Raw genomic sequence first — 24,566 nt, 5'->3', positions numbered from 1 at the left:
GAATATGTATCTATCACCGCAAGTTGTAGAAGGATAAAGCTTCCTAATAGGTTTCCAGTAACACTTTATGAATGATTCCAAATATCCACCCCTAACCGAAGCAAACAGGCTCTAAATTGAACATGATTCTAGGTTGCATTTCATCTAGATCTCCCAAACCCCTCCCATGCACATATTATAGCATTGGCTACAGGGGCTGTGGCCCAGGGCCCTGGCCTTTTTCATGCCCCTTGTTAGGGCAACTACGCTACTGCTGCTGCCTGAATGGCAGATGAAGCTTATAGAAATGTACCCCATACGCTGCATGTTCCACGCGAGGGATTCAAGTTAGCAGTCTGAGTATACATTAGTGCACAGCAGTGCTGAGAGTCCTTAATGTTAGATATACATACCTTTTGTAACTATTATTGCAAACATATTTACCATCAGTTAGTTTGTCTTTTACGTTTATCTATGAGGCATTTTGCAAACGGGGCAGTTGCCCTATAAGGAGCTTCGCTGACGGTTATTGTTACTTATTAAGAGCAACAAATCACACTGAAAAGGGTCTCTAAGCGCTGCTACATTTCCACAAGAGGCAGCAGAAATTAGGGTCTTCTGAATTATAAACTGAATAGCGAGGCTAAAACAATCATGTTTTAAGAGATTTTTTTAAGACCTTTCCACCCAGAAGAGAGTGCAACACACAATTGAAACAGAACAGCCGTCTTCAGACAGCAAGGTATTTTCCTGGATTGGAAACATGGAGGATAGATCGGCTGCCACGCGTCTGGCCTTGTATGATCACGATAACATGAAATATAGCTCTCTTCTCAGATGGTTGGCCCTGACAGATGCATCTGTCATGATGGATTGCTGTGAAAAATCTCCTTAATGGGCGAGCAGCTTTCCTATCAGCTGCCTGACTCCTGCAATATAAGCTTAAACTAAAGGACAGGTTTGCAGTTTGAACCTGGCCCTTTAAGATATTTGTTAGATCTTCTAAGACAGTAGCACTTAAGATCTCTGTAAACTGAGGCATTGGTTTGATATCCAAAACCTGAACCTGTAAGATCTTTATAACCTGAGGGATAGCTCTGCTTTCAGATGTCTGAGGCTGCAAGATCGGTCTATCCTGGCGAACAGCTTTGCAGCTTTGCTAGCGCAATCTCTTTCTACCTTGAGAGATAGCGTTGTTGCCAGAGGTCTGAATCTTTCATCTCAGGTTGATATGAAAGATATCTTTGCTCTCCGATGTCTTAGCCTGTAGGAGCTCTCTAACCTGAACGATAGCTCTGCTGTCATAAATTACGCATGGGAATGGAAGGTCTGTATAACCGGATGAAGATCTTTGCATGCCACATGCTTAAGATTATAACATTGCTATTCAATGCCTGAGATTGTAAAATCTTTGCACCACAATGGATGCTTTGGTGTCACTTGCCTGCCTATGCAAGATCTCTGTAATCTGTGGGAGATCTTTGCAATCAGATGTAGGCACATGTAAGGACCCTGTAACCAGAGAAAAAGCTCTGCTGACAGACCCTTGAAACTCTAAAGCTCCTTCATTTGCGTCTTAGCTCTGTTTATATATTCCTAAACCTCTAATGTATATGTGCTGAGCTGTCCACAGGCAAAGTCTGTGGAATTTTATGGAGAGTTCTTCTTTATAATATTTCCACTTGAAGGATCTGTATGAACTAAGGTGTAGGTCTGCTCTCTAAAACCTAAATAATCTCTGTAGCATGTGGGGAAGGTGTGCTGTCTTTAATATGAGCCTGCAACATTCTCGTACAACGAGGTATCTATAGGATTCATATAAAATGAGGGATCTATGTCCACGTCTGCAAGATATGTGCAACCTACTAGGATTCTTTGCTATGCCCGCGAGAAACTTGCATGATGGGCTTTTGTGTAATTATGTCAAATTCCATGAACATTCTGCAAACTTGCATGAAAAATGTATTTACCATCATTTAGCTCTGTATTTTAGCATGAAATGTGTCACGCATTTCACGCCAAAAAGAATAGTGCACAGGCAAGTGTTGGAAAGATCAGCCACTCACTTTCCCGTTCCCGCACTCTAAGCAAGATTAAACTATATAGCAGAAATTTCTCCTGGGCCTAGTTTTTGCTGTTTGAAGCCCGAACCTAAAAGATCTGTGTAACCCAATGGACAGTTATTCTGAATGAGGCTTTTTCCTATACAGTGTTTAGTACCTGAAGGGTTGGTTTGTAGTACAAAGTTTGAGATGTATGCAACGTGTACAGTAGGTCTGCTGTCTCAGAAATGAGCCTGTACAATCACTGACTGCTTAATGTTGGAGTCTATAAGATATGTGTAACCTGAGGGATAACTTTCTAGTGTCACTTTTCAGCCTGTAGTATCACCTGTGTAATTTAAGAGATTGCTCTGTCATCTAAAGGTTTAATTTGTGTAACTTGTGCTCATTCTGTTATCTAATGGTATAGGTTATATCTGTGTTTATCCATATAGCATCCTCCTTTCCGTAGTCTCTGCTCCAATAGGAGTGTGATGCTGCATGGAATTTTGCTGCATCACTTGGTGTGTTTGTCTCAAGTTACACAAGTTGGGAAACAGGCTGAGCAAGGAAGTGCCATGTTCCTTGTAGGGTAACTGGTGTACATAATATGCTGAACTTGGTATCATTTTTCTATCCTGATATGTTCAAGAGATGTAAATAAATGAGTTACCGATTAGTAATGTGGATGCCATTTTAATTACTGCTTACAAAGTACTTATCTAAACTGGTGATAAGGATAGGATGATTGAGTGTTGAAAGATACTTGTATCTGTGTTTGAATTTCCAACGTTGGGAGATGTGTTATATCTTGCTTTACCTGTGTTCTGGTTGTTCCAGCTGCACCATCAGTAGGATACTGCATGGAATGTTGCATTGTCACTGATGGTTTTGGCTTGGATTTACTAAAGTTGGGATCAAAGGCTGAGTTGCAAAGTGACATGCTTTTGGTGGGCTATCACGTGAACATATATTTTAAATCTGGTACTTACCTTAATGATTCTGAAACCTATACTGTTGTCTAAATAAAGAATTTGCATATACACAGTCCAGACTCATTACTGCCTCCAGGGGATTTCACTACAACCACAACTATTTCTAAAACACTGTAGACAGAGGTGGGAAATTGGAGAAACGCGGGCCCATACCTCCACTTTAACTTCCAAGAAAAATCAACTCCATGCCTTTATCTGTGCTCTACAATTACAGCATTAATTGCAACACCAAACCTGTATAATATACTTTAAGGTAACCAAGCTGAGGCTCAGCACATCACTGTTGACAAGGTGCCTTTACAACAATTACGTTTTGTATTATAAATACACAATACGTGGTGGTGACAGTAAAAAGAAATGTTAATTTAAAAAAAGAATCAGACTGCCTACTCTTTATAGGGGGAGAGGTTGGATTGCTAACCTCCAACAGCTCCTACTTACTCCCTTGGGTTGTCTGAGGAGGGTTTACTCAGCCGGCATAAACCTGGCAGTGCGCCCCGCTCTCAATCGGACTAAGAGTTTGGCAGAGAGGTTACTCTGCCGCTGTTGCGACAGAGTACTCTCTCCACCAAACTCAAATTGGCTCTTAGGAGTTATTTCCCTCCTGCAGTGCTAGAGGGAAATTAACCATAAATTACATGAACTAGTTAGGCAGCGGTGAAGTCTTCTAAGTTTGCACTGGCTGCTATGTGGATTTATTGCATTCACGGTTGGTACGCGCAGAGGTCTCCTGTCTACACGTGCCAAGTTTCAGTGTCTTCCCTCCGGGTCAGAAGGAGTTTTGCATCCACGTTTGGAGGCACAGAAGTGTGTTAATTTTTTCTGTTGTGTAAATTTTGCTAGCTGCTTGCACTTCCTAGAGTGAGAGGGAGAATGGTCTAGCACTCTAGAAAGAGACATTATGTGGATTTCTCCAAATCGTTGGATTCGCCTTGTTCTCTTCAGTGGACGAGGAGTAAGAAGGGGGTAGCGGGGGTGGAGGGAGAGGCCAGTCTAAAACAACTTATTTTGGAGACCCTCGCTGAAATTCAAAAGCAGAATAGGTCTATTCAGAAGACTATGCAAAATGCCTCAAGTGAAGAGGAGATGGAATTTGGTGCCCGATGACCAGAAGGACAACTATATTAGTACGGTAATGTTATCAGAGTTGCTTGTTCATGTTAAAGTAAACATTTTTTTTCCAGGAAGAAGAAATTCCTGAATCCTTTACAAGTGGTCTGTTGAGATAATTAAAGACCCCCTCAAACAGAAATGACAATACATCATAATGCTTATGAAGTCACTAAAAGAGTGTGGAAATATTAGATAGGATTATTCACCCATGATCCGTGGCAAAATTGTATACCTTGTCGGACATGAAGAGTCTAATTGATTCTATCCCTATAGATACTTTTGTAGTGTATCTGGAGGAAAGGACATCCTTAGAAGAAGAATCCATTCATTGCATGGTCAAGCCGCAGAACATGGGGGCCACAGCTCAGCACGTGAAAGAATGAATGGGGTAATTCTAAGTCACTTGGAAATGAACATCCTAGCACTGTACTAAGTAAGAAGCAGTGTTAACCTGGTCCAGGTCCGAATTGGAGGCCTTGACAGAGTGCGTCAGAGGCTTGGAGAAACCACGTCTTTTTAAAGGGATCTTCTGTATTTGTAAATTGGCAATTGGTTCCATGCTTTAGTGCCTATCACCATGAAGGATTTTCCACCTCTAGTTTTTCATATGAAGGAGGGGGGGCGGAGGCAGAAGATTTGCACTTGAGGATCTCTGTTCTCAGGGTGTGGTGGTTGAATCTGGCCGTGACATATTTAGGGCCTGTGGCCTTAGATGCTCCAAAGACTAGCAACAGTGTTTTAAACAAGAGTCTTATGCATAGGTAGTCAATGGAGTCTTTTTAATGCGGCTGATGCAGAGCTCCGTTTAAGGAGCAGTAGCACTACTCTGGCTGTCATTACAGTAACAAATACAGCCCCATACAAGTGCTGTCTGAACAGCTCACATCCATGTGGCAAACATCACCGGAAGGCATTCTCCCACAAGACAATGATGACAAAGTTCAAGGAGAGAAAACAAAAAGTATCTAAATTAGGAAGAGGGGGATTCTAAAATTGAATTTAGACTGTGGGTCTATCATGGGCAAGAGTAAGTACAACACACAAAATTCCATTAGTATATCAAACATAAACAGGGGGAGGATCAGTAACTATCATGAATCCAAACAAATTTCCAAAGCAAAACAAAAATCCTCACAGATATGCTCAAATACATATTTATGAAATCAGTGTCCCAACAAAAAAAGCCCAAAGCAAGCACAAATCCAAAGATGGAATAACATCAGTACCTCCAATCCAGAAACTATGCTATTCTAGTATCCTGCTCGCTGTTGAATTGGACAGAATGCATTGCTACTTCCTCGTGCACTGGTCAGTCTGGTGGCATGCAGGACTAACTACTCAGGATGTGCATAGGACATGCACTGTCGGAGACATGGGATCTCAGACTGTGATGGTAGTTGAATGTGGCCCCTGGAAAACATCTACGCCTGGCCTAAAGGGACCTTTTCATCGCTGTGCTCTTGGTATGTGCTCTCCTGGACAATAATCTACCCTCCCCACTGAGATGTTTGGTCATTTATCAAGTGAGTCTACAGATGTACACAGAGCCACCTTTACAGAAAGGAGAGTCCTTCTCTACCCTGGTAGTGGTGTTGCTGGGTGCCCGTCTTTCAAGTAAATATTTATTTTTCGTTCCATCATTCTTTCCGTGTCCTGGGGCTGCCTTCTTCTAGGCAGAATGATGGAAAGTTAAAAGGCCACTCCCACATTGTAGTAAATTTTCATGTGTGCATTAATCGGCAAGGATGGCAGAGTATTCAACTAGAAAAAATAAGGGAAGCCTGTGCACGTGTTTCAGACTTGCCCTTTGTGAATTAGCAGTGTACAATGGGATAGTACTACTCCGGTCCTACTGCCTATGGGTGTAAATGGCTTATTGAATGAAGTGTGAATGGAAAAAGAAACAAGCCACATATCGCCTACATTTAGGCTATATGGTCTGTGAAAGTGGCATTTGATGCTCTGAGATCGACAATAAATTGAACGTATTTTGAAAATGCAAGAGTCAGATTGTTGTCAGTGGAACGTGGGGAACTTTATGGCCATAGCAGATATCTATAAAGTCACTGGGGCTAGAACCCCAGGAGAGCTAATCTGGGATTAGATACAATTTACAGAAACAAAAGATGGCCAGGCCATTGTTCATAAAGTTGGGAATGAGAGGATGGTTTGTAACTGAGGACCTGTCTTCAAGGTCTGAATAGAGAGCTATGTTTTGGTGCGACATTAACGGGGATGAAATGAAGAAAATCTACTTGTCAGAGGAATGGACTCGAACAGCACTGTCACTCTTAACACAGGAATTGCCTGAGCAGTAACGGTAGCAGATGAGAGAGAATCAAGCAAGAATCAGCTCCCACAATTAGATTGTTTTCGTTAGCGCTCTTGACAGTAGTACCGAGGCATGGTGGCATTAATGAAAGAAGCATTCATTTGGGTTGGTAAGAGGAATAACTTCCTGTCACACAGAGAATGCTGAAGGAGAAACCAAAGAAACTGCTAAAACAGGGTGAACAAATGAGAATAAAAAATTGACAAAAAGGAATTACAGGAAACGGGTAAAGCCCAGAGAAAATACATAAATAAATCAGGGAATGAATTAAACTAGGTTAAAAAAACAAACCGTACGTAGATACTAATCATACCAAATAAATATGGTGGTATTCACTGGAGTACTGGATTATTAGTGGATGGATAGTTCTGTCAACCCTTTTCCCTTCTGTGCCTATCTGGGCCCATTATCCTCTGAGTGGCCTCAAGCGTAAGGTTCCTATTTCCCATTTTCTGAGGTATAGAAAGGTGGCCCAACATACTCATTTTGTGGTTCGAATATAGACTTTCAGTTCAGGAGATGCTAGCTTCAGACTACTTTTCCCTTTGGCTTTATCTGTTTGAGTGGCTGCTTCCTTTTCTGTACTTTATCCAAAAGATATAACTAAGTGCTGCTCAGTATTTTATTATTGTCTGGTCCTACTGGCGTTAAACCTGGTATCCCTCCACCAGATCACAAGTGAGATTTCCATCCTCCTAAGAATTTCAATGATATGTTGTGTGATCAGGCAGGGGTTACTTGTTGGCAAGTTGTGGCTTCTCCAAGAGAGTCAACACACGCTATGGCTGCGATTTATACATCTATCTTGCATTCTTTTTCTTTCAGGATAAAATGACAGCCAGAAGTTGCAACAGTAGCTTACATTCTTAACTTCCTGCATTTTGCTTCGGATTGGAATTCCGGCCTGGATGAGCAATGCTATCTCACTCCATAGACAACGAGTTACTGCTTTGTTTAGAGGTCCTCTTGTTTCTCCATCATCCCTGCTAAACGCACCGGCCTATTCGTGATTCCTGCACATGGTAGGATGTGGGTAGCAGCAGGGGAAGGCTGGCTATGATTTGGCAAATGTTTCTCAGAGTAAAGACTAATGAAGAAGCGGGACAAGGTGGCAAAGCCTAAACTACTCAAATGTATTCATTACATCGACTCCTACTCACAAGCCGCTCCATTGCGCTTTCCTGCCATCTTGTGCAGTGGGGTCTTCTTTTTTTGGTTCTGGTTTAGTACACTTAGTAGGCTGTTCCACGTGTGAGATCTTATATACATGAACCAAAAGTATTGGCCAGAGACACTCCACCGACATCGCTGATCTCGTCTCTGCTATGGATCTGGACCTAGCCATTCTAACGGAAACGTGGCTTACTGAAGCCTCTACCCCGATTATGGACATACTAGCCCCCCCCCAATTATCACATCATTAGGCTGGACAGGTACCCTGGCAAGACGGGCGGGGGAATTGCATGCATTTTTAGGAGCAACCTCTCCGTTACTAAAGTCAACTCCCCCTCCCTTTCCTCCTGTGAACTCCTCTGCCTTGACATCACCAGCGAGGGCAAACAAGTTTGTGCTTTACATCTCATCTATCACCCGCCTAGTGACAATCTCATATTCACCCAACAACTCATGGACATGATCACTGCCAATGCCGGTCGGCAGACCACCCAAGTCTACCTGGGTGACCTCAATCTCCACTGGAACGATCAAAAAGACACAGTGAATAGTCTCAAAACTTTCCTTAATGCGCTTGACCTCACCCAAATATGCGATAGACCAACACACGACAAAGGCTCGATACTCGATCTCATCATTGCCAAAGAGAACTCTACACAACTGGAGGCGATCCAACCCTGCGACTGGTCAGATCACCACATTATCACCTTTATCAATGAAAAAGTTAAACCTAACCCGGCTCAACCAATCAAATCCAAAACATGGAAAAGGGACATGAAGAATCTTAACCCCTCTACCCTGCCTCCCCACATCGGCAATCTCCTCCTTCCCCCTTCAGGTGCCTCGGATGTTCAATCACTGACTGACCACTACCTTGACTCTATGAATGCAATAGTCAATGAAGTCACCCCACTGCAACTGAAGAGAGTCTCCACCAAAATTTCTAACCCCTGGTATGACGATAAACTCAATGACGACAGGCGTACTATGCGAATGGCAGAGCGCACCTGGAGATCGGACCCTTCAGCACTGCACCTCAAAAGGCTTAAGAACAAGAGAAATGCCTACTTCAGGAAAATAAAGCGCACAAAGTCGGACTTCTTTAGCCGCCAGTTGGAACAAGCAAAAAAACAGGCCAAGAAAGCTGTTCGAACTAATCAAGACCCAAACAAAGACACAACCCTTACAATCAAACGGTACAACAAGCGACACCCCACACTGTGAAGCCTTCTCTGCTTTCTTTAAGCTAAAGTCTGACAACATAAGAAATGACCTCATCATGGATGTAAGCCGATTCCCCAACCACACCAGAATGTCGAATAATCAACCGAAAAACAAGGCATCCTGGCTGCACTTCGATACCTACTCGGAAGAAGCAATACACAAACTGCTCTACGCCGTGAAGCCCTCTAATCACCTCACAGACCCTCTACCTGCTAATGCTGTAAAAGACTTCATCCCCTTGCTCCTCCCTCTCTGGACCAAAATCATCAACAGCTCCCTACAACAAGGCCTCATTCCAGACTCCCTCAAGGTGGGGCAAGTCACGCCTATACTCAAGAAACCTACAGCTGATCCGTCTGACCTAAACAATTACCGACCCATCACCAATATCCCCACCCTGGCCAAACTGCTGGAGAAATGTGTCCAACTCCAACTAACAAAACACATTGATCAATTTGACCTCCTCAACCCTCATCAATCAGGCTTCCGAGCGAAACATAGCACGGAAACAGCTATGACACACATAATTGATGACGCCCTCCAAATTCTTGATCGCAATGAGTCCTGCCTCCTCATCCTTCTTGACCTCTCTTCAGCATTTGACACGGTCAAACATGAGAACTTGCTGGAGCTGCTAAGCACTAGAATGGGTCTATCGGGAACTGTTCTCAAATGGTTTTCGTCCTTCCTTCACAACCGGTCTCAGAAGTTCAAGATCGACAATGTGCTATCTACACCTGTGCCTGCAGATCTAGGTGTCCCACAAGGATCCTCCCTCTCCCCCACACTGTTCAACCTCGTCATGGAACCGCTCGCCACCTTGCTCCAAGCTTCCAATGTCCAATTCCATATGTACGCCGACGACACACAACTTTACCTAAAGCTACAATCCCCGGAAGATATCAAACATCTGAATTCAACACTCAATCATGGCTGGCCGATAATCACCTCAAACTAAATGCTCTGAAAACTGAGTTCCTACTCATCTCACCCCCGGCGAAAATTTCAACCACCCAAACCTGGCTCAATAACCTAACAGCACTCAATGTCCAACCTACCATCGTGGATTCGGCGAAATCACTAGGCATGACACTCGACGCCAAGCTCAACATGCAGCAGCACGTTAGCAAAGCCACAAAAGGAGCTAATTTCCAAATCAACACACTGAGGAAAATTAAACCCTTCCTCCCTGCCGAAGACTTCAAAACTGCTGTACAAGCTTTAGTCATCCCTCGAATAGACTACGGAATTGTGGCCCTCAGCGGACTCCCGCTATCCACAACAGCACCCTTAAGAGCCTCCCTGAACGCTGCCGTGAGACTCATTACTGGCTCAAGAAAACACTCGCATATATCCCCAGACTTAAAGTCTCTAAAATGGCTGCCTTTTGAAGCCAGAATACAGCTAAAAATTGCTGTTATGACACACGCGGCCGTGCACCACAAGGCACCCAACTACCTCGCTCAAAAGTTGTCTATATCAGGAGGTTCGAGATCCAATAAAAGTACAAAAAATCTACTCCTGAAACCTCGTAGATTCCGGAAAGAGAAAACATACAAGCGCTCCTTCTCAGGAATGGCACCCAGGATCTGGAATGCGCTCCCTCCTGAAACCAGGCTTATCTCCTCCACTGCACTCTTCAAGAAAGAGGTGAAAACCATCCTTCTGGCCAAGATCTCCTGAACCTTATAGGTGCTGGATCAGAGACTCTGCATTGCTCTGCATCACTGCTCACCTTGTCCTTTGGCACTATACTTCTACTTGATGGGGGACACTATTACGCTACTCTCTTAATACCGACCAATATATGTTACACTTTGGCTTACTGATTCACTCTCCCGATGCCCCCACTCAGTGTTCTTTATACACTAAGACATTGGTATAAGCCATCCACACACCCAAGGTGTACCTGAACACCTCTGTAGTGGGATCAATGACTGGTGCCGTCTTATATTACTTGTTTACCTGCTTGTATATTGATATGTTGTATGTATGTTATTATTATCCTACCATGTCAGTGACTATTATACTGCTTCCATTATCTCTGTTCATTCCAACTGCCCCTACCCTGTCTTTGTGAAGCGCTCTGATATCTGTAAGGATCTTGTACGCGCTATATAAAACTTTGAATAAATAAATAAAATAAATAAAGACATTCAATAGCAATACTTCATGGAGCCTAATAAATAATGTGATCCAAGAGAATGATCGTGATGAGCGGTGTATAATCAGACCTCAGTTCGGTATAGCCCCTTCCTAAACTTGTTGGACTGCGGAGAGACAATGCTGTCATGTATTCAAGAAAGTCACTCGTAATAGCTCTGGTTACGTACACAAGCTAAACCTATGCAGCTACCCAAGAGTAAGTAGTTACACTTGCACCGCCATGAAAGCCTTGTGAATGGTGAGGAATATCGATACAATTTACCTCGTGGACTACTCTGACATCTGAAAGAGGAATCAGGGGGACTCTGAAAATTAATGCACTGCACCATTATTCCATTACATCTTCTGCTTTTCAATAAAAGGAAAAGGCTCAATATTCTCATTTTTAAAATGGACAGGGTTTAACTTTTCTAGGCACTTCACACACTAGTACCTTTGAGAGGTTGTACAACATCCAGTAAATGTTCAGTCCTCTCTTGCATGGCCTTTCTTCCATCCAAAATTCTGATCATTGCCCACAATTCATGGCTCGCGCATGGATATTTTCTGCAATGCAGCAGACATGTAAGAAAGTGACCTTCCGGTTATTATCTTCATACAGCGTGACAGAAATCCAGTGAAGCGTCTGCTGGTACAGTAACTAGGATCTCTTCATTCTAGGCAGCTAATGAGGATATCTGGTGCAGTATATAAACTGTCATACAGGGCTCACCAAAATTGTTTCGCAGTAATACTACCACTAAGATGTGCTTGCCTTAAATACATGGCTATAATCAGTAGTTGAGCTGTTTGATAGGTTTCCTACTATCTTGCATTTTGTTTCTTCAGCAATAATTCCATTTTTAGCACTGCTTGATGGTAGGCCTGTATTATCAATTTTAAAGCTTGGTACAAGCTAATACCGAGTTATAAAGAACGATGTACGAAAAAAAGGGAAACTGGGGATACAACTCAAACACTAAATACAGTATTCTTGTGAAATAAAAAGTAGTAACATTGATTAGGTACAGGATAAAGAAAAGCAAATGGAAGGTTTATATTTTATTACATATTCATCATCCAAGTTGTATCACCAACATTAAAAACTATAAACAATTTGATTTCAGCAGCACTGTTCATTGTGAAACATCATTGTTTTTCTTTTTAGTGAACAGCTTATTAAGTGCCACAAATTGCTGGACATCTCAAATCCATTCACAGGTGTAACGAGGGAATTTGGGGTCCACGTTGTAAAAGAAAGTATTCAGCTTGCTGTTGGAACAGTTTTTTGACAAAGCCTGGCAAGAAGTCCAGCCATTTGTAATAGTGAGTTCACACCTTCTGCTATTTTCATGTGAGTGTAACCAATTTCCTGGAAGTAAAAAAAAGCACACAAACAAAATAAGACATTGAATACAAACTTTTAAATATTCGCGTTTAAACTGAAAAATACGTACATCCCCAGTCTACTCTAGAGTAACTTATGCCTTCGAGAACCCCAGTGACCAGATAAAAATGTATTCCTCTGGCCAATCGATAACTACTACATTAATTACTTTGCCTAATTAATAGCTACAACCCTTAAGGACCTCTTAAAGCACTTTAACATTCGTAAATCTACACACAAACTCATTTTATCAGGCATCACGATTAGGATTGTTCCAATTGCTACAGCTACGAAACGGAATGTAAAATGCTAGTTATTATTTGATTAGGCCTAATCCCAAATCCTGCAGCCCTGGTTCCCTAGTTTACAAAAGCTATCGTTATTCAATTCTGTCAGTGCTGTGGTAAGAAAAATTAAGTAATCATATTAGCGATTATCAGCTGTACAAACCACACAGTTCTGATACGAATGATATACCAGGTAACCACGTTTTCAAAGATTCTAACTGCTCAGAGGCCCAATTTGAAGTGGAACTGAAAACTAGAAATCCTGAAATTTTCATAGTGGTATCTTAGTGGAGGAGCTCAGTATTATTGTGTTTTTGTAAAGGAGGTTGCCTATCTGTTGTAGAAAACTAATTTGGTACGATTCAATTAAATGGTGTTCAAGGTTTTATTTTTAAGTGTTAAAATTAACCAAACCAACACTTAACATGTCAAGAATGTAATATTAGCAAATGCATTTTAAACTTTTTTCAAAACAAAGGATTTGATCATTCAAACCACAGTAAAGGATAAAAAAGATTTTTAAATAAGACTCACATAGAGGTGTTAAGAACATGTCTACTGAAAGATGCTAGTATACTAAACTTCACAAGAGCCTTACCACCGTAGTATTGCAATAAAAAAAGAAAATCAATCTAAACTCAAGCTACTATGCAGGTACCGATTACACAAACCATATATTAAACTACCAGACCAAACACCCACCTTGATGAACTCCAGCTTGAGAAACTCTGGCATTTGAAATGTTTTGCAGACTCTGAAAATGTTGCCAATAATATCTTCAGGAGAGTAGCCAAGCTTCCAGAGATGGGCAACAATCTGTACAAAATAAAGATAGAAGCACCACTGTGAAATATTCTGGGGCATGAAACAGGCTACAGCAATGCCATCTCAAGGCAAATATTTGTAAGCAAGACACACAGATTTCAAGCGTGGGCATTTGAAAATTGGATCTAAAACAATTTTCATGTATTCTTCTTGGCTGTGTTCAGTGCTTTTTCAGAAGAGATGAGCCTTTATATATTTGCTAACAAATGTGTTTGAGTACTTGGGTTCAGCAGCAATTATTTTGTGTTTTTTAATATAAAAATGTACTTATCTTCGACATTAGCTCTACGTATATCAGTGCACCTTTGCTTTGTATCCTTACTGGCACGGCAGATCTGCCTTGAAACACACTAGACTCACATATCCTCTAGCTGCTTTCCCACTTTATGGATTGTGGAATTGGGTAAAGCAAATGCATTCTCCAATTCAGTGTTCCTTATTCCTATTTGAACTTCTCAAACTTGTACATGGAGGTAAAGTATGAAGAATGCTTTAAGGTCACAATACTTATTTAAAGGGTACACAATGCAATTCTTATACCTACTCCTATTCATTAGTAAAATGCAGGTGCCATTTGGTGGCAAATGCTAGACTTTGCTAATTTCTTGCTATTTCTGTCATCTACTTGAGTTTTGTGCATCAAGTTATTAAATATTCTAAATGGAATGACCAAATCCCCTGAAAGGTTTTACTTTTACCTAGTGCTATTTTAATTAAGATGCCCTCTGTTACGCCCCTGAAAAGGCAGTCTAAAAAGGCAAAGGGTCCCCGCAGTGCAGGGGTGAGGGGAAAGCCCATATTGAAGGGGGTCCCCCTCAGCCCGTATTGATTTGAGTGTGAGGAGCTCCATCAGTATCTCAGGATGGGTCTAGGAGGTACCATCATCAAATGGTTTGGTTCCTTCCTCCAGAACCGCACCCAGAGATTCTTAGTCAACTGCAACCTATCTGCTCCTTCCCAGATATCAATTGGTGTCCCTCAAGGCTCTACTCTGTCCCCTACCCTCTTCAATCTTCACCTTGAACAATTTGCTGAAATACTTCGCACGGCCAACATCTCCTTCTACATGTACGCCGATGATACTCAGATATAAATCAAAATCTCTTCTCTTGAGGAGATTACCCATCTGAATGATGCCCTGAAACTGACTGTGCAATGGCTAGCCAATAACCAGCTCAAACTGAACGCCCAAAAGACAGAGTTCCTTCTCATTTCCCCCCCTAATAACATCCTGGAATGGATTAATTTGATCACAGCACTCAACTGCACACCTACCATAGTGGATTCTGCCAAATCTCTCAGGCATAACCTTGGTCAGCAACCTGAATAAGCACAAACACATCAACTCGATGGCCAAAACAGCCAGGTTCCATCTGAGCTACTTGATAAAACTAAAACCCTTCCTTGAAACTGCCAACCTAAATACAGCAGTTCAGGCGTTAGTTATCTCCAGAATTGAATACAGCTGCTCTACTCTATCTGGCCTGCTCAAGACTACCACGGCCCCTGTAAAAGTGTGCTTCAATGCAGCAGCTAGACTCTTATCCACTCTAACAGCCTCTAAACCAGATATAAATTCTGAGGCAAACCTGGCGACAGAGTTTTACCAATTGGATTAAATCCGCAGTAAACTCACTAGCACCAGAAAAGAAAAAGAAAAAAGAAAATCGCACTAGCAAGCGCACAAACAAATCAGGGCCCTGGTTCTGACACAACTTGTGCAAATAGAAACAACTCTGCAGAAAAGCCGAGAGACGCTGCAGGTTGCAACTACTTAACAGTTGACAAAACCTCATATTCCCAAGCACTGAGCACCTGTAAAAAGATGATATTGGATAAAAAATACACCAGGCAGGTAACTCCAGCAAGCACTATTTGCAACATTAAAGGAACTAGTCAAACTACCAGAACCACAACAAAAGGATCACAGTGTGGCATTCTGCAACCAACTCACAGGGTATTTTAGAGACAAGGTGCAAACTATCTTTGAATCCCTCACAGACTGAGATGACGGTACAGCAGTCACTTCCGTCATTACCCCCCATGCTCCATCACTGTAATGGAATCCTTCGTGTCACCTAATATAGAACAGATTTCGCAAGTAATTAAATCCGGAGCACCCTCAGACCCCTGTCCACCAGAAATATTTCACATGGCACCGGATAATATCAGCGAACAACTCAGCATACTTTAGAAAGAAATCATCACTTCAGGTATTTTTCCAGACGTGTGGAAAACAGTTTCAATTCTTCCTTTACTGAAAAAACAATCTAGATCCCAGCGGTTATAGACCTATTGCGAGGATTCCCTTCCCAACTAAGGTCTTGGAAACAATTCTCAACTCCCAAATTACGACCTTCATCTCCTCAGCAGACTTGTTGCATTCCTCCCAATACGGGTTCCGACACGGGCATGGCACAGAAACGGCCCAGATTATGGCAGCAGAGGCGATACGGGCAATACTAGACACCGGTGCCAAGGCTACCTTGATCCTGATGGATCTATCTGCGGCATTTGACACCGTGAACCTTGATATTCTAATCAGAAGACTCCAAGAGGTAGGAATCAGGAACTCCGCTTTAAAGCTGATCAAACCTTATCTGAACAACAGGTATCAATATGTTCAAAATCGGCGACTCCTGCTCAGAGCAATTTACGCTGGGGCGCGCAGGGCTCCTCATTAAGCCCCACCTTGTTCAACTTGAATGTGACCCCTCTAGCCAATATCAAGCAGTTCGGCTTCACACTTCTATCTTACGCAGACGACACCAAAATCGGTGTCAATCTCAAGCAGCCCCGGGGAAGCAGCAGACCACTTTAGCCAATGCCTGTCCCACATAAATCAATGGATGGGGACAAATTGCCTACAACTTAATGGGACCAAAACAGAGGTTCTCCTACTGGGATCTGATACCTCCTTTTGGTCACGGAACTGGTGGCATCCCAGTATGGGAGCTCATCCCACCCCAGTCCATAAAGTGAGGAATCTGGGCATAATTTTTGATTACAGACTGACCTTCTAACACCAGATCAATAAGGTCGTCTCCCAGGTCTTTCTAACATTAAAATCCATCTGTAGAGTACATACTTTCTCCCCCCAGAAGCAGTAAATACACTAGTGATGGTTCTAGCCATGGCTAGACTGGACTACGGTAATGCCTTATAACTAGGCCTTCAAAAACAGCACATGCTTAAGCAAGTACAGAATGCAGCCGCCAGAATGCTGCTGAACATTCCCAAATTCCAGTCCATCTCAGAAGGCTTAAGAAAACTCCACTGGCTTCCTGTGAAGAAAAGGATTGCATTTAAATCCCCATGTCTGGCGTACAAAGCTATGTATGGAAATGGACTAGCATTCTTGAAAAAACACCTCACATGGTACCACCCACCCAGACACCTTCGCACAGCACAGAGCAAACTCCTCCATACACCAACATTTACAAAAGCCGGCTGGGGAGGAAGAAGCTTTGTCCTGGGTACAGTGAAACTGTGGAACTCCCGATAGATATTAAAAGCTGCACAACGTTGCTCGGATTCAGAAAGCTCCTAAAGACATGGCTATTCTCAAACTAAGTTACACCGGCTCCATCTGAAACCCTGCCATAGTCCTCCGCATAGCGCCTAGATGCCCTTGGGCATTTGTGCGCTATATAAATTCCATAATCAAATCAAATCTGGCTCAAAAGAATTTGACCACATTTCACCACAACCGAAGGCCTTGAGCTGGATTCTGGCCTCAAGAGGAAGCCAGTTCAAGCTGGTCTGCAGCCCACACAAAGCCCTGTACACAAACTCCCCGGCTTACCTCGCCCAGAAAATTGTGGTATCTGGGAAATTCAGAAACTTCCAGTCCGCCAGAGACCTTGTGCTCCAGCCACCGCGCTTCTGCAAGGAAAAAACCTATAACCGAGTGTTCTCTGGGGCTGCACCAAGAATCTGGAACCCGCTACCATCCTCCATCAGAAGAATACCTTCTCTGTCAATCTTCAAAAAGGAAGCTAAAACCTTCCTAATGAGCAAATTCCTCCAATAACTCCTTTGTCGCACATACCGCCTTTTATCATGACTATTTCTGTGCATAATCTCCTGTACTGCTTGGCACTCTGTGTACCAATTCTCACTCCTTCAATTGTTCTGCCGTTTCTCTCTGCCTTTTGCTATCATTTGCCCCCACGTATACAATTGCTGGTTTTTCCCTTTTTATCGTTGATGTCGCCCGTTGATTCTGATACTGCACTGATTATTTATAGAATTCTGGCTTTTGTACTATTGTGTTCAATTCCCTAACCCCCATTCCTTGGATTTTGCCTATGCATTACCTGTACATAACTGGTTTAACCCTGTAAAGCGCTCTGATACCCCATGGGTCAGGTTCGCACTATAACACCTCAAATAAATAAAATAAATAAAAATAAATAAATATCTTGCAAGGGGGCCGCTCACATTTTGTTACGCCACTATGCCTACTGAATTCAAGCAGTCATCTGTTGCTGGCCTGGTTGTGTATTCATCAGCAACACACAGGAACTTTAACACTTGCTACCTTGGTTTTCAAAGTAAGGAGTTCTTGCAATAGAGGTGAGAGGGTCAGGGGTTCGATATCTGTGCATTATTGTATATGGTTTAAGCATATGGAAATGCTTTGATGGAGGAATCAAGATACCCATGCCTCAGGCAAGACTAACAAAATAATGAAATGCAAACCTTGTAAGCTTCATCAATGTTGCCCTCTACACAGTGCTGTATCATCTCCTTCACAAGAAGGGGGTGAGGCTCATCACACACCTGAAACACAAAAGTGAAAATTAAAAAAAACACATACATACAACTTTTCCCAAGCCCTCAGCGGAACCAAATATCAGAATTAAAATGGCTTGACATCATAAGAGTTATGCAGACTGCACTTCAAATTCCAAATGTACACATTAAGCTTCTATTTAAAAAATGTCTGGAATAAGTATCATTGGAGGACGAATATCTGCCTTATCAAATCTAAGAAAAAGGTATTAAAATGGTCACCATCAACATTAACACTCGCCATCTAAATACATGCTGGGTGATGCCAGAATTAGACAAGGGATTTGGGCATAATATTCAATGCCAAACTGGCTTCAGAGCAAAAAACAATGTTGAATATGTTTAATAAGATGGTCTTGCTACTGAACACTAATGTGCAGCCAAGCTAATGTGCTGTTGCATCTGGTCTTGTCAAAAATCAGATCTCAAAATCAACAGAGACTGAAAAAGCAGGAACAGAACCTAAGATTCTTTTTTGTTTTTATTTTAACAATTTTTTAAAGATAAAGCACAGTCACCATTCCAATATACATTGCGGTCCGAAGTTCATATATTACAGTATACTGACGTTTGTGTGTTACAAATATGAAGGATTTGAAGGGTTATCAATTCCAGTTCTTCTCATCGCCATATCTTCTGTTGGAGAAGTACAAATTTCCCATCTAAAGGCATTCCAATCTCCCCATTTTTTATCCCACTTCTTAGGGCAGCCTCTTTGTTTATAGACCTCCTTCTCTGCAATCATACATCTATCCATCTCTGCTACCCAACCAATAGTCAGTGGCTGTTTGTTGGATCCCCATAGCATTGCTATAGCTCGTTTCACCAATAGGTATCCCAATGCCACCTATTGCAGTCCACTTCGGTCAAGTTGGTAGCTTCCCATATATTTAGAATCCCCAATCGCGGTGATAATTGAATGTGTTTACCCAATGGGTCTTTCATTTTCTTGGTCATCCTGTCCCATATAGGACGTACATGGGGACAGTCCCACAGGATATGATAAAAGGTACCGTCTTGGCCGCAGCCCCTAAGGCTACCTATTTTGGCCAGGAGTACTCCTGAAAGGTAGGACCTATGAAGTATTTTTAGTGCTGTCTGCTAGTCCTTCTCTTCCAGTATCCCTAAGTCTGTCTGCCAGCAGTCTCGAAGAGTTTGAAAGGAATCAGGTAAGTTATTGCAGAGTTTACGGTAAGTGCAGGAGATAGCTTTAGCCAAGAGTGGTTCGGTAAGCAGGTAGTCCTCTAAGGGGGAAGCATCTGGCAAGGAAGGGAGGTCAGGGACCCTAGTGAGAATAGCGTGTAGGATCTGTAAGTATCGGAAAATCTCTCCTTGTGCGAGAGCATGTTTGTTTTGCAATTCTTTAAAGGTGAGAAGTTTCCCTTTGTTGGCCAAGTCCCCTATACTTGCAAAACAGATGGTGTCCCACTTATCAAAATTATTTACAACAAGGGGTGGTGAGGGACAGATTCTCTGAATTAAGCAGAATACTCTCACCCAGTCAAGAGATCAGGGCTAGATCCAACACCGTTTTTTAGCTCATTGCACCATCCCAGTTTCAGAACCTGGCTGTATGCAAATTAGTCTGTTCCTGTCCCAGTGCATAACAGGGCAAACCAAACTACAAAACCAATTCTTACACTGGGAAGGAAACAAGCTTCCGGGGACCGGTTTCTGGCATTACAGCCGTCTTCGGCCCGGCTTGCTTGAATCCTGATGGTGCAATGAGCAAGGGACTCATGTCTGAGTATACCCTTCCACGCTTAGGGTGGACAAAATTATTTACAACAAGGGGTGGTGAGGTCCCACTTATCAAACCCTTTGTGGAAGCAAAGTGAAGCCAGCCTCTGCGATAACCACAGCGGTGTAGCTTTTGCGAACGTATCCGCCCAACCCATGCACTTGGTGGCCTTATACCATAGGCCACAGTTTGTGACATAAGCCCTAGGTAGCAACCTCTTCGAGCCTTACTTTAGAGGGCCCCTAAATGCCCCTCCCGTCCAGTTTGGTATTGTTCTAGGCGGAAAGCTGGGTTTTTTGGGGATCCGTAGATCCAGTGGTTGACGGCTACCAGTAGTAGGAGGCGTAGCTAACCTAACATTCTTGAAAACCTGTCACTGTGCAGGAAAAATAAATAACAGACAAAGCTAAATGTGCCCTTCACAGTGCTCTTAATGATTGGCCAGTGTGTACATAAACTTGCAACTTGATAGGCAGCCACTAGAAATATAAACTTAAGTTTACTGATCAGTGAAAAAGGTTTAAAAGGAAGAGTAATACATAGTCTGCTGTAGTAAACTCTCCGGAGCAATTTCTGTCCATGAGGATATATTTAGGGAAGAAAACATCCTTTTCTGAGAAGAATTAAGCTACAAACTTAAATCAGATTAACAAACAATGTTCCCCATAAAGAGGCATGGCCTAGCATCTTGGCTGGTGCACAACACCAAATCCCACAGTACCCATCTAGACCACTCAATGAGGCTTCAGCTTTACAAAGGGGAGTGGCAGCGGGCTCTTCATTTAAGGATCCCCAGAAGATCTCAGGCAATTTCGAATAAGGATATTAACGAGACTGATTAGCCAAACATTTGAGGATGATACAAAGGTTATCAGCAGACCTTACAAACAGTAACTGGTCAGAAATTTTGCAATCATCTAGAGAAAAACTAACAGAAGCAGTCAGCAGTACAGGAAATATTATCTGTGTATGTTTTTAATGAATTAGCAGAAATTTAGGATAGGAATGTTTTATATGGGGTGCAAAAACAGGGCATAAAGTAATATATAGATAGAAACAAACTATGATGGTGAGGGTGCAGGAGAAATAAAAGAGGAACACTAAAAGTTATTTCTGAGCTGTGCCAGTTCACAGTACATATCTTGGCATTCTCAATTAAAAGAATAACTAATCTTCTGAATTAGAAATGAACAGGAACAAAAAAAAACGTAAAAATAATCAAAGTGGTGTACAGAACAGGTAATTGAAGACGGCATTACATTTCAATCTCTTGGAAACTGAGCAGCAACTGATGTTTTCATCATATTCTGAACTAAAGCCTAAATACATGCTACAGAACATGATGCACGCAGGACAAACCCTTTTCATATAGAAAGTTGTGTCTCATTGCAATGAGGTGCACTCTTACCTTGAACACATTTGTACTGTTGACAAAACCAAATCCAGATTGGGTGGACTGTAAATTGTTCAATGCCTGCAAATTGAGAGATATATGGTTTACAAACATCGCACATACCTGGAATATTCAGAATAAAAAGGAATGCTGAACATATTGCAAAACTAATTAACAAGAAAACAAGGATAGGCAGTCTCCCAGGTTAAGAGGAGGGGGGATTTCTGAAACCTTACTTTTTAATGGACACCAACTCATACATTTCTATGTGGCATGCTACATCGAGTAAACTAATAATCAAATTCCAGGCTGGCTCAACCCCACTTATGGGGGGAGCACTTTGATTCAATGAAGGAACACCTTACTGGGACCTGGCAAAATAAGAGTTAAAATGCCTCTAGGTGTCACCTTTAAAAGGCAGTTTAATCTATGGGCACCCAGGGACAGGTTAAAGAACAGAAAGTTGGATGTCTAAGGAGAATCAATGCCTCCTACATTCATGAGTCAACATGTTTCAGCTGGTAGTTCATGCATAGAAAGGTCAGCAAGCTTTCATCAGGACTTTCCAGGGCCCCCAATGTTACACTAAGGGCCACATGTATCAAAATAGCATTTCGCGATTACTAAATAGCGATTTTTACTGAATCGCTATTTAGTAATCGCAAAATGCGATGTATATAAGCAATCGCTAAAGATATAGCGATTCCTTAATATTACCAAATAGCGATTCGGTAAATAGGTAATTGCTATTAGGGAATACTACTCCATTTGTTCCTATGGGCCTAGGCCCATAGGTGAAAAAACATAGGCCCATAGGTGCAAATGTTTTTTCATTAGCTAATTTGAGATTACCCAATTGGTAATCATAAATTGAGTAATGCAAATCCAAGGGGGCGCCAGGGCCTAGGGCGCAGCGTAGCATCCAAAAAAAACAAACATGTAAAGCGCACACATGACCTAAGGGTATGTGTGCGCAACATGACACTTGCATTTTTTGGGTTTTTTCCAACTTGTAGTCGATGGTAATAGAATTTCCCAAATGAAAAGTTAGCATTTAGAAACTGCTTGGTACATGTGCTTAGACATCGCAAACTGTGATTCACTAATAGTCACAATTTTAGGAAATCGCAAAAAAATTGCAGTTACCGAAAATGCACTGCCAAAGCCTTTTATACATCTTGAAAGGCTATTTTGCATTCACAAAATGGCCGAATTTATTGATTCGCACGATTTGAGATTACAAAATAGGTTGATACTTGTGGCCCATAGGTTCATAACGAGAATGTCACCACAATCCTCTCATGCACATACAATAACATCTACAATACCGCATCCCTGTCGGGTAATTCCTCAATTTAAAGTTTATACTTAGCCCTAGGAGAGGTTACAGGCAGGCAAGTCCATATATCACAGTCAACAAGGATCCGACTGGCTGAAAACCTATGTCGTATATCAACAACTTAACATATTATTAAGGTGGCACCACTGGACAGCTGTTACTTCTGCATTTACCGGATCAGTGAAGTATGCAGCATTTCTAATCGGATGCCAGACAAATATAGATTTAACTAAACAAATTCAAGCACATTCTTCAGTGCCAGAACTCCTCTGAAGATGCATTGTTTTTGGTGTCTTTTTTTTTTTTTGAACACATTTTGATCATGTACGAAATTATGACAGTTAAGTTTCAGCTAAAATCACAAAAGCAACACTAGGTCATTAATAGAGGTTATCATTGATCAATACAAGTTGAGAATGGAGTAATTACCAACTGGCTCTACTTAAATCTCACCAAAACTAAATGTTCTTCTACACCAACCTGAAAAACCCTTTGCCACTGACACCATGACACCTATTACCCAAGATAAATTCCACAACATATTCAACCTCTCAAGTCAATGCTGTACTCAAAAATACCTTCCACCATTGTACCTCTTACAACGAACCCACTCACTACAGCTCTTACCTAGTGGAGAGACATTCTACCTCGACTTCTTTCACAGAATCTACAGGCATTCCTGCAGAGACAACCAAACTACAAAACCAAATAAGATTCAACCAAGTGATGGAAAAAACAGGCTGTGATATTCAGCTTTGGCTGCAATATTCAGTCTTGGTCAGTTTTGCACTGACTCCAAAAAAGGAATGCTCAATCTTTAAAATACTCAGCCCGGCACACGAAAATTCAGTGGTATACTTTTAGAGTTTCTCTATATGCTGTATAACAAAATGCTTATTCTAATTTCTTAGAAAAAATTTAAAACTGCATATACCTGCAACAATAGCCAAATCTATCACAACTGTTACACGATACAAAATTCAATGTGCGTGATGTTTCTAAAGTACTGGATAGGATTTACAGTCTTACAGTAAATTAATTCTGTCAAGTCCAATAAATATGCTTATCAATAGCACTCCTACCAACCCTTTCTTGTCCTGAATAGGATTTAACTTTTGTTCTTGCTATCATTACAACAGAGCTCTTAAAAGTGTACAAGCAAATGATCATGTTTCCCACACAGGCAGTACAACAGGCCAACCCAGGCACCAACAACAACCAAGGCCAGTTTCTGGCCAAATCTAAGGGAATACAAGGGAAACTGATGTTTTTAAGGCTGAACCTCAAAGTATGGGAAAACTGTCCAAACATTGTAGTTTCTTTAGCCATGTCCAACCCGGTTATCAGCTGCACATGCAAAATCTCCATTTAGTTTAAAAAAAAAAAAAAAAAACTCCTAAAGTGTAATTTAGTGGTTGCTAATGTACAAATCATCGTTGCCTGAAATAGTCATTAGACTGTTCTTTAGTAAACCTAGGAGTTTGTCACATATGTTGAAGGTCAAAATATCACAGAATGCAGATCACTACAGCAGGACTCAAGGCAGATTTTAAGTATAACTGACAATGTCAAAGGATGCAGAGTTTTTAGGGTCCAGCAGGAGTCCCTGAACTTTTGCTTCAATCGGATCAAGGGGACGCAGAGCAAAATGGAACACAGCAACATTATCCCATCTGAGCAGGGATATATTTTTTTCTTAATGGACTCAAATAGGGACCCCCCTTACCGGTCACCATAAAGCCTACTGAATTTACAATTTGTTATACTCACACCTGCAGACTTTCAAGCACGAAA

The 24,566-nt window shown here is 41.8% G+C and overlaps 1 protein-coding gene across 1 annotated transcript in view; it reads right to left on the bottom strand.

Annotated features, from left to right (window-relative positions):
• Positions 1-12,052: 12,052 nt before the first annotated feature.
• Positions 12,053-24,566, bottom strand: part of RFC2 (replication factor C subunit 2) — a 57,836-nt gene continuing 45,322 nt past the window's right edge. The window contains exons 8-11 of the mRNA XM_078679437.1: positions 21,449-21,514; positions 18,207-18,287; positions 13,380-13,493; positions 12,053-12,375 (exon numbers count right to left, since the gene is read on the bottom strand). Coding sequence (XP_078535563.1) covers positions 12,268-12,375; positions 13,380-13,493; positions 18,207-18,287; positions 21,449-21,514 — 369 coding nt within the window. The 3' untranslated portion in view covers positions 12,053-12,267. The remainder of the gene's footprint in view (positions 12,376-13,379; positions 13,494-18,206; positions 18,288-21,448; positions 21,515-24,566) is intronic.

This window comes from Lissotriton helveticus, chromosome 3_1 (genome assembly GCF_964261635.1).
Source record: "Lissotriton helveticus chromosome 3_1, aLisHel1.1, whole genome shotgun sequence".
NCBI classification, from domain to species: Eukaryota; Metazoa; Chordata; class Amphibia; order Caudata; family Salamandridae; genus Lissotriton; species Lissotriton helveticus.
The sequence above is the reverse complement of the archived record's forward strand: the minus strand, read 5'-3'. Positions and strand labels throughout refer to the sequence as shown.